The 10,382-nt window shown below is 40.1% G+C and overlaps 1 protein-coding gene across 4 annotated transcripts in view; it reads right to left on the minus strand.

Moving 5' to 3' along the window:
* Window positions 1–1,122: 1,122 nt before the first annotated feature.
* The window catches only part of HSPBAP1 (HSPB (heat shock 27kDa) associated protein 1), a 51,978-nt gene continuing 42,718 nt past the window's right edge, over window positions 1,123–10,382 (minus strand). For 3 of the 4 annotated variants that reach the window (XM_014545244.1, XM_005873102.2, XM_014545246.1), the window contains 4 exons: window positions 8,894–9,065; window positions 6,156–6,239; window positions 2,129–2,239; window positions 1,123–2,015 (listed from right to left, as the gene is read on the minus strand). In XM_014545244.1, the coding sequence (XP_014400730.1) occupies window positions 1,482–2,015; window positions 2,129–2,239; window positions 6,156–6,239; window positions 8,894–9,065 (901 nt within the window). In that variant the 3' untranslated portion in view covers window positions 1,123–1,481. The remainder of the gene's footprint in view (window positions 2,016–2,128; window positions 2,240–6,155; window positions 6,240–8,893; window positions 9,066–10,382) is intronic. The other variant, XM_014545245.1, reaches the window with a different exon arrangement.

Here is a 10,382-nt window from a genome sequence, read left to right on the forward strand (position 1 = left end):
ACTACTGAATTCACTGAAATTGCCTATTATATCACATTTTTAAAAAATGCTGGTCTCAACCAATAGATTTTATGACTCACTAATGGGTCACAGCCTGCAACTTGGAAAACAGTGGTCAAAGTAACAAACATAAAAAATAAAATTTTTGAAGACAAAAGATATGTGTATTCTGCAATAGGGATATACCTATTAAGGTTCATGGACATCATATCCTTGGCTACAACATCCTCAGCCCCAATGTATTTGATGGAATATTGCCAACAAGGCATTCTTTTAAAAATAACCTGCTCAGTCAGATATTTAATGAACACCTGCCATATTCTGGCCCCTGATCTGGCTCTGCGAATACAGCAATAATCAAAGTCTAAACCCTTGTGCTGTGACATTCTGGTTGGGGAAGATAAACAAAATCAAATAAATAGGTAAATATATAGTGATCAGATGGTGGTAAGTGCTACAGAAGGTTTTTTTTTTCCAGATCCTCCTTTCCTAGTTATGGTCACACACCTCCCTCCCTCGCTCTCTCCTGGAAGGCAGTTTTTTAAATTTTTTTTATTTACTGATACCTTCAGTCCGAAGACTGAGAAGGATGGGGCAGTAGTGAGCTCAATGAAAAGGTGACTATATCTTTTGTTATGTATTTGTTTCATAAGTGGTTATGCAGAGATCAATATGCTTTTCTAACTTCTAAATTCTAAGAGAGTAATGGTAATAATTATCTTTGGATCTTGCAAATGTAATGAGTGGGATCAATTTACCAAACCAAGCTTTTAGTAAATTTCGGGCGTCAGTAGCATCCAGGTCTTTTTGTTCCCAGGGCTGGTGTTCCTACATGTCCCAGTTCCTTCCATATCGGACCCCCATCTACTTATCTCCTGATTGGTATCCTGCCCTGGATGACAGGCATTAACAGTGAGAATTCTGAAGGTGTTAAAAGTGTGATTACATCAGGTCAAGGCTTGAATCTACCCAGTGGATGCATTAGGCCAGGGGTTGGCAATTTTTGTTTTCTGTAAGGGGCTAGTGAAGATTTTCAGCTCTGTGGGCCATATCGTCTCTGTCACTACTCAACTCTGCCACTACAACCCTAACCACCATAGACAATATGTAAACAAGTCGCAGGGCTGTGTTCCAATAAAACTTTATTACAAAAACAGGCAGCAGGCTGACCCCTTCTTAAGGCTGATGGAGAGATTATTTCCTGTTAAGAACACTTGGGGCTTACATTTGAAATAGGCTGAGGAGATGGGAAGGGAGAGGAAAGAAAAAGCTCAGAAAGAAGGCCTCACAAATAACAAAGAGCCAGTTTGGGCAAAGAGCAATGTGCATGCAAGAAGGTGGCAAGAGGTTGAAATTTAACTAGGTAAGAACAAGTACATTTACAAGCCTGTGCAAACTGCTTTTCATTGTTTCATCTTTTATTTAAAAATCACACTATTTTAAAAATGTTTAAAATATTTAAAAGTCATTTTCTATTACAATCACAAACTCCTTCCTTGTATCAAAAGTTGTGCCACTATCTTGGTTACTTGTGGATTCACCAAGCAGTCCAGTAAGTCATCTGTAGAAATGAATGTTTGGGAAGGGGCCATAGTACTATTTGAAGCAATCTGTTCCACAATTTCATTCTCACGTCCACTCATCATTCGTTGCTTCTTGGTACAGTGCAATTTGTCAAAGTGCTCTCCAGCTTTGCCAACAAAGTCTTTACCATCATTTTTAAACATGCCTCCTGTTTCTGAGGGTGGATCTTCAGAACTCGGTAGTATGGGAACCAGATCAGGGCCAAAGGGACATGCTGCCTGCTCTCCTACTGTTCCCAAGGTTAAGTTCTGGCTGCCTGTTTGTTCTACCTCCATGAGGTTGTTGTGCATGTTGAATTCTTCCTTTTTCATGTGCTCTCCGTTTGTTCTGAGTGCTTGGATTTCTGTCTTAGATGTTCTGTAATGATCAAAAAAGGCAGAAACAGCTCTATTTAAGTAGTGACAATTGACTTCATGGGATGTTTCCTCAACCTAAGGAAAAAGAGAAATCTTTTAAGTGGTTACATAAATTGGAAAATAAATCTAGTCAGGGTTGATTTATTACAGAATACCAACTGCCATGATGGAAACCAGGAGCGGCCTACCTCCGTTGGGTTTAACCAAGCCCTGGTACTGTGTGGGTCCTCTGCAGTTTTCAGGGCGCACACAAGCATGCGGGTGATTGCCTCTTCTACCCGAGCCTGGTGGTCCTCTTCCTAAGTTGAGATAAAAACATCATTTTTTCACTTGTCTCTCTGTCTCATGGCTTACAACAGAGACTAGCGTCCCTTAATTGTGTGTTCTGTTCTCATCAACATAAGCTTTGTTACAGAAGGAATGGCAGACCACAGTTTTTTATGTGTTCACTATCATCTGACATCTAGAAGAGCTGTGCAATATTTCACTAACCAAACTTAAGTATATATCCTGTCTATAAGGCATAGGCCTTGAGTATGAACTGCCCTCTGATGTTTTTCCAATCTTTTCCATTCTCTGACATGTCTCAAGCAAAAAAGAAAAAGTGTTACATATGGAGGAATAATCCCTATAGAGGTTGATATGCTAATTGTTTGAGGAATGGGAGAAAATTTCATATTAACTTGCTTAGCCACAAGAATGTAAATATGTAAAGACACAATAAATATAAACTATAGCATTAATGAGAAATTGTATTAAGATTAACAACTTCCGTTCCTCAAACTCATAAAAGAAAAAACAAACCAGATGGCTGTAACACTTAGTATAATCGATCTAAGATTAATATCTAGAATACATAAAGAATTTGCACAGTTCAAAAAGAAAATGACCCAATTTTTTTAAATGGTCAAAAGACATGAAGATAAGCATTTCAATTAAAAAACAATTATATGACTAATAAACATAAAAATATGCTTAACCACATTAAAAATAGGGGAAATATAAATTATGAAACTAGTAAAAGAGGGTTTGATTATTGCAAGTGGTAGAAAAACATGCACAGACAGACAGAAATCTTACACACTAGTGATGGGAGTGCAAACTGATAGAGCCACTTGGAAAAGATGTTGGCATTATCAGTAAACCTGAGTATTATGTACCCTACAGACCAGCAATTCCACTTTGAGAATCACACATATTCTCTAGAGAAATTTGTACTTTTGTACAAGAATATTCTATTTATAGAAGTAAAAAATTGTAAACAACCCAATTATCCATCAATAGAACAATGAGCCAATACAGTGTGGTATATTAACACAAGAAAATGTACCACAGGAAATGAATGAACAGCTACATGTGACAACACAGATGAATCTTAGAAACATAATACTAAATTTTAAAAAGCAAATCCCCACAATGAGACACCACTTTACACTAGGACAGATATAATGAAAAAGATTGGTAAAATTGTGGAGGATCCAGAATCTTCTTATACTGCTGGTGGGACTGTAAAGGGTGCCGCTGCTTTGGAAAACAGCCTGACGGTTCCTCAAAAGGTTCAACATAGAGTTGCCGTATGTGATGGTTATTTTTACAAATCAACTTGATTGGGCTATGGTGCCAGTTGTTTGGTCAAGCACTGGCAGAGATGTTGTTGTGAAGATATTTTCTAGATGTGACTGATATTTAAAATCAGTTGACTTTTAAAATCAGTTGACTTAAAATAATGAAGATTGTCCTCAACAATGTGGGTGGACCTCATCCAATCAGTGGAAGGCCTTAACAGCAAAAACTAAAGTCAGTAACATAATCACAAATGAAAAGAATTCTGTCATGATGGCTACTGAAAATAGTACTCTGTACCCAGTTAGTAGGATATAGTCTAACGATAAATGGATGCAAAACATATTAAATTTTACTGACAAGTTTTATAGTTTTTGAAAAGAAAGTCACATATGAGTACTAGAATTTGGAATTGTAAATTCCACATCTGAAAAAACATTGGTGGATAAAACAAAGAAGTAAATATATTACTGTTATTATTGACCCAGAAATTCAGTGTAAGAGAAGACTAAAGAAATAAATAAGAAAAATCCCTATAATGTTAACTTTGATTGAGAAGTATAGGTATATTTCTATCTATCAATCTATCAATCACCTATCTATCTATATCACATTCTAGCTTCACCACTTAGAGAGTCTGGGAACAGTGACACCAGTAGCAATGAGCAGCCGTAGAACCCAAATCTGGATTTCTAAATACCATTCCCACTAAAAGGAACCTTGGCCACTTGGAGAAATTATTGACTTCCAAGTTTGGGGCAGCGCTTAGTACAAGGCAATCCTGGGGTATCTACTATGTACCAGAAAGCAAGGATAATCTCAAAGATTAATGGTGACATACCAAAAGGGCACAAGCCAGCCTGAAGGAGTTTCACTAAAAGCATAAATGAGACTCAAATTCAAAATTATCTTGGGAAGCTACAATGCTCAACCAAATAGATATGATGAAAAGTAAGAGAGATGACTAAAGAATAGGACTCAAATTTAAAGAACCAGCTTTACAGATTCAGGATGAAGGACAATCTGATGTGGCTGCTGATCATGTGAGAAACACATGGATATTGTAGAGCTGGATATGAGCAGCAAGTGAGATAAAACTACAAAAAAAGTTAATGTAATATTATAACCAGTACTGAAGAAATTTAGGATCAAAAGTCACATGAGGTAGAAATCTTATGCTCCATCAAATGAGGCCCACTGGTTTTCAGTTTTGGGTGCCGAACATTAAGAGGGCTATGCTTGGCATAACAGCTCTTTCTCCTCCTAAAAGCAATTTCCATTTTTAAATACTCCCCATGTGCCAGGCACTGAATTAGATGCTTATACATGTTTTGCCCAATTTAAACCTCACAGTCACCCTACTGAAGTGAGTGCAATTATAATCCCTGTTCTAACAGTGAGGAAACTTAGGCTTATGGCATTGAGTAACCATCTAGGTTAGACAGCTAACAAAGGTATAGACCTGGGTCTTAAGTCTACCTAACTCCAAGTCTACAGCCAAAATGGTGGAAAGTCTGAAAAGAAAATCACATAAAAACATCGTGCAATAAAAAGAGGTTTTGAGCCTGGAAGAGATTAAGGAGACACATCGCAGGTATTGTAAAATACTTAGGAAAAAAATTGTGTACAGTTTCAGAAATAATGGGTATGGCTGTAAGCAGGCAGATGACAGGCCCACTGTTCAACAACAGGATGAGCTTCCTCGGGAGAAGCGGCATCTGTTGGGGCTACTGCACATGTGACTGGTACAGGGAGTGGAAGTGGAGTCCATGGACTCTGCATTGGCATGTGCTCCAACTCCAATTCAGCCTGCCACAAGCAGAACTTCGGTGAGTCTACTGATCTGCCCCACCTCTCACCTAACTCCCAAGGGCGACAGCTCTGCTCTAAGCTCACACAATACAGCTTCCTATTACATTGTGTTCCATCAGAGCCCTTTCCATCACCAAAGGGTAAGAAAAGCCTGACTGAGGGGAGATTGCAGCTGCCAAAGAGAGGAGATGCAACCAAGGCCAGAGAGGACAGCGGAGATGGACTGAAGGCCTAGGTTAAAGAGGGCACAGGTGCAGTCAACACCTCTGGTGAAAGAGCGTATAGATGCAGTCAAGGCCTTGGGTTGAAGAGATAGACTTGAGCCAAATGGGCAGCCATTTTAATTGTGGAGTAGAGCAGGCAACCAGGACTAAGCATAGCATATCGGAGAGAAAAGGCTTTAGGCAGAAATGAAATGATAAAAACCTAGCAAGACTCTGCTTTGAGAAAATGTATAAGCCAGGACTGGGAACTGTCCAACTAGTTATGAGAGCCCTGAATCAAGAAGCAGTATTTCTGGTCCAGATGGTGTGAGATGGGACTGGCAACATGAGACATGCATGGCAGATCCAGTCAGGCCCGCATGATCTAACAACACTGGTCAAGGGAAAAGACCCTGAAAACCAACCTCAAGGCCCAGTGTGTACCCTTAAAAGAAAGAATGGCACATCACTAACAATCCTATTTCCATCCTAAACATCCATCCACAGAGCACAGAACACAATTTATGATACAGCAACACAAAGTAAAACTGGAATGTTAGTTAAAATTAATCACGTTTTAGAAACAGGCTTTGTATATCTTAAAAGCAAGGAATACAATTATTAAGAAAAAAAGTACCAATTCAATCCACGAGTTTATACTGACAGTGACAGGATCAATGGATTCTACATAATGCCACCAGTGTCTGGGAACAAACAGAACCTGAAAACCAAATAAAGAATGGTTAGCACAAGTCCAGGACATTTTATTTTTATATCAGCAGAATCAAAAAAGCCCAACTGAAGATACTAGAAAAAGAAAGTAATACAAATGAATTTACAGTAATACTGCTGTAATAAAGGAAAACAAGAAAAACCCCACAATCCTTTTATTTCCTTTTTTATTGACAAACTCATCTGTTCTACAAAGGACACTGCCAGCTTCTCCAGTTTCTTCTCTCCTTAATCCAAGACCTTATCTGTGGGAAACTGATATAGGGTTAAGCCCCGGACTGACCTTTGGCAAAGTCACAAACAAGTCCCAGCTTAGAGGGCACAGTCCTTTTAGCATAATTAGGCTTGACCTTGTAACACTCCCTAGATCTTACCTGGGAAGCTAATGGGCTGAGGAAGTGCAGGAAGTGTAACCATGGTCAAAACAAGTGAAACTCACAAGAACTGTGTAACTATGGTAACCACTACCTTGTTTACCTCTCACTATAAACAGCTTGGTGAGGCCTGAGCACAGTGGAAGTCCTTCCTCTTGAGTTGGACTTGCCCTCCCGGTCCCCCAATATTTCCAAATTATCTCGTGTCTTTTCTCTTTCATTTGTGTGCGGCTCCTCTTCCAGACCCAAACCCTGAACCATGCAGGATGTGGAGGGAAACACTTACGACACTTATCTATTTACATCTAGGTCTTAGTAAAGAATTCTGAGATTCTAATATTTCCTCCATTCCACTGCAAAATAATTGCATGCATTCTGAGAAAGGGCCTAGGTAAAAAGATAGGTCATAGTTTCTATCTCCTCACAGTCTAAAACCTAGCCAGTGGAAAAGTAGCCCATAGAAAGGTGGTATAAGTGGCAAATTAGAATAGTGGACACTGGTGCAAGGGAGTTATGAAGGTGGGAGAAGCAGGCACGAACCAAGGTCAGGGGCATCCTGGATGGAGGAAGTGTGATTTGAACCAGGGATGATAGAGAGTTTAGACAGAGAAAAGGATAAGGACGTATCAGGAGGGAGAAGTGGCACAGACAAGGGAGGTGGGACTATTGAGGCACAGCAAGTAGATAGGAGATGAGGTGGGAGAGTTAGTTGGGTGAGGGTCTGTGGAGGGCTCTGAAATCAGAACACAGAGTCTGGATTTTATCCTATTGGCACTGGGAGTGGCTGAGAAACTTTGAGTAGGGGGATGGTTAAAATAGCGACATTATGGCAGAGTCTGGGAAGGATGAGAGATTCTTGCAATAGTCTAATTATTAAATGTTAAGATCTAAATAGGAAGGTATAGTAGACAAAAGCAACTGGCAGAGTCAAGGAGGACTGCACTTGTCCAGACTCAGTACAAGAATTACAACCACTTTACACCCACTAGAATTTTTATAACAACAATAATATTAACAGTAAAGGGAAATAACACGTGTTGGTGAGGATGTAGAGATATTGGAACCGTCAGATGTTGCTGGTGGGAAGATATAATAAAGAAGATGGTGTGGAAAAAAGTTTGGCAGTTCCCCCAGAGTTACTAATATGACCCAGCAATTCCACTCCTATATATGTACCCAAGAGAACTGAAAACATATGCATGTACAAAAACTTGTACACAAAAGTGCATGGCAACATTACTTATCATAGTTCAAAAGTGGAACCAACACAAATGTCCATCAACTGATTAATGGATAAACAAAATAGATCTCCAAACAGTGGAATATATTCAGCCACAAAAAGGAATGAAGTACTAACAACATTCTACAGCATGGATGAACCCTGAAAACATTATGCTAAGTGAAAGGAGCCAGTTCTCAAAGCTCATATGCTGTATGAGTGCACTTATGTGAAAAGTCCAGAACAGTAAATCTATAGGGAAAGAAAATAGGTAAGTGGTTGCCAGGGGCTGGGGGCAAAGGTGAAGGGGAGTAACCACCAATGGGTGGAAGCAACTTAGTCAGATTGTTTGCGTTGGAGTTCTCAAGTATGAAGGAAGCAGGAAGGGAGCCAGGGAAAAGGGAGCAACAGAAGGAAAACAGGCAGGAGAGAGGGATAAGGGAGCGAGTAAACTCTCTGTAAGAGACTAAGAATACCTTTCAAATTGTTAATAAAACATCAGACAGCAAATGCCAGTGTTGTAAAGGTGATTTTCCCTACAGGGTAGCAGCACTAGGTACAATACTTTTGTTAATGTTTCAGAGACAGTTACAAAAGCAACATCCATTCTTGCTTAAAAGCACATCATTCTGGCTCTGTAATGCCTCTGCCCCTAGATGCACTGCAATGATATGTGTCTGGGTTCCAGCACGGCTGAACAGATATGAACTGTAAATAAAGGTTCCAGAAGTGCTCAAATACCCATGCTTTGACACTTGCTCTTAACTTGAAAAAAGAAAGAGAAAAAAACGACTTAGTGAGCTGTCTTTCTCCACAGTCTATTCTCTTCTTTACCAGTAGGAGGAGCTGTGATCCCTCCTCCCATCTATCCATGACCTGAGAAGCAAAGAAGTATGTATGTGAAGCCTATAGCTGGAAAAGCTACCTTCCAATAGTAGAGCACCAAGGAAGAAACCCTTCCTATTTGTACTAGTACTAGGTAGGGGAAGGTGAGGAAAGGGAGAGGCACGTGTCCTAAGGCCATGAGACAAGTCCCAGCTTCCGCATTACCTGTCCTGGGCTCAGTGTAACCACATGTCTTCGAGCTTCCTGGAACCGAGGAAAACGTTTTACATCAGGATGGACAACATTGACTTTACTAAACACACTAGATTCTTCATAAGGGATTCTAGTTGGATGAAGGAAAGGAGTATCCTCAGGGAGAAAGAGATGCCATCGTTTCCTAATTTAAACAAAAAAGACATAAATTAGTACTCTGAACTTGAGACAAAACATGTAAGAAGGCAGCAGTAAATATTCCTATTTACTCATTTTCATTCAATCCATAAAGGAATAGAGGAGCAATGTCAGTGGTCACTTGGGCCACCTCTCAGTAAGTGCTGGCATCTCTGCTGAACCTAGTGGAGGGAGGGCAGGATGGAAAGAATAATCTCATGATGCCCTGAGGCAGCCCTTTGCTGGGACAGGGTGTAGTTTGAAAGGTCATTCTTTCTTATCCCAAATCAAAATCCTCCAATAAATTGTTCCTATTTCTCATTCTAGAGCCGTGGTCGGCAAACTGCGCTCGCAAGTCACATGCGGCTCTTTGGCCCCTTGAGTGTGGCTCTTCCACAGAATACCATGTGCGGCGCGCACATACAGTGCGATTGAAACTTCGTGGCCCATGCACAGAAGTCGGTATTTTGTGGAAGAGCCACACTCGAGGGGCCAAATAGCCACATGTGGCTCGCTAGCCGCAGTTTGCGGAGCCGCAGTTTGCTGACCACTGTTATAGAGCAACTCAGAGCAATCCCCACCCTTTCAGATATCTGTATTCTTATCTTATCCAGAGTAACTACCTGTAGTTTTATCCTCCAAATAGTTCCCAGACTTCTTCCTGTTTGGGTTGTACATTTTTTAAGTTAAACATTTGTTATGTTAATCTATTAAGGAAGACAAATGCATAAATGATGCCACATAACTAATTAAACATTCATTATGTTAATCCATTAAGGAAGACAAATGCATAAGTGATGCCACATAACTAATACAGTATAGTGTAATAGAGGAGTTTTCACAAAAAGAAAACTGGAAGAAGTTTCAGTCACTTTAAAAATTTTTGAAAAATGGAGGTGATAAATTTTAACTTACAGAACACCAGACACACCTATACTTTGAGCCAATAGAGGAAGGACATGGGAGGTAAAGGAGGAGCAAGTGTCAAAAAGGAGGAGACACACAAATACATTGGTGGGGAAGCAAAGAGAAAGACAGATAGAAAAACACACCGAGTTCTGAGAAAAGCCCGAAGCCCTCTTGTGACCCAATGCATTTCCACTGGGGCTGTCATTCCTTTCTGGAAGCAACCTTAGCTGGTTTGGCTCAGTGGATAGAGTGTCAGCATGAAGACTGAAGGGACTTGGGTTCGAATCTGGTCAAGGGCACATGCCTGGGTTGCAGGTTTAATCCCCAGTAGTGGACATGCAGGAGGCAGCCAATCAATGATTCTCTCTCATCATTGATGTTTCTATCTCTCTTTCCCTCTCCCTTCCTCTCTGAA

Source organism: Myotis brandtii, unplaced genomic scaffold (assembly GCF_000412655.1).
Source record: "Myotis brandtii unplaced genomic scaffold, ASM41265v1 scaffold4, whole genome shotgun sequence".
Classification (NCBI taxonomy): Eukaryota; Metazoa; Chordata; class Mammalia; order Chiroptera; family Vespertilionidae; genus Myotis; species Myotis brandtii.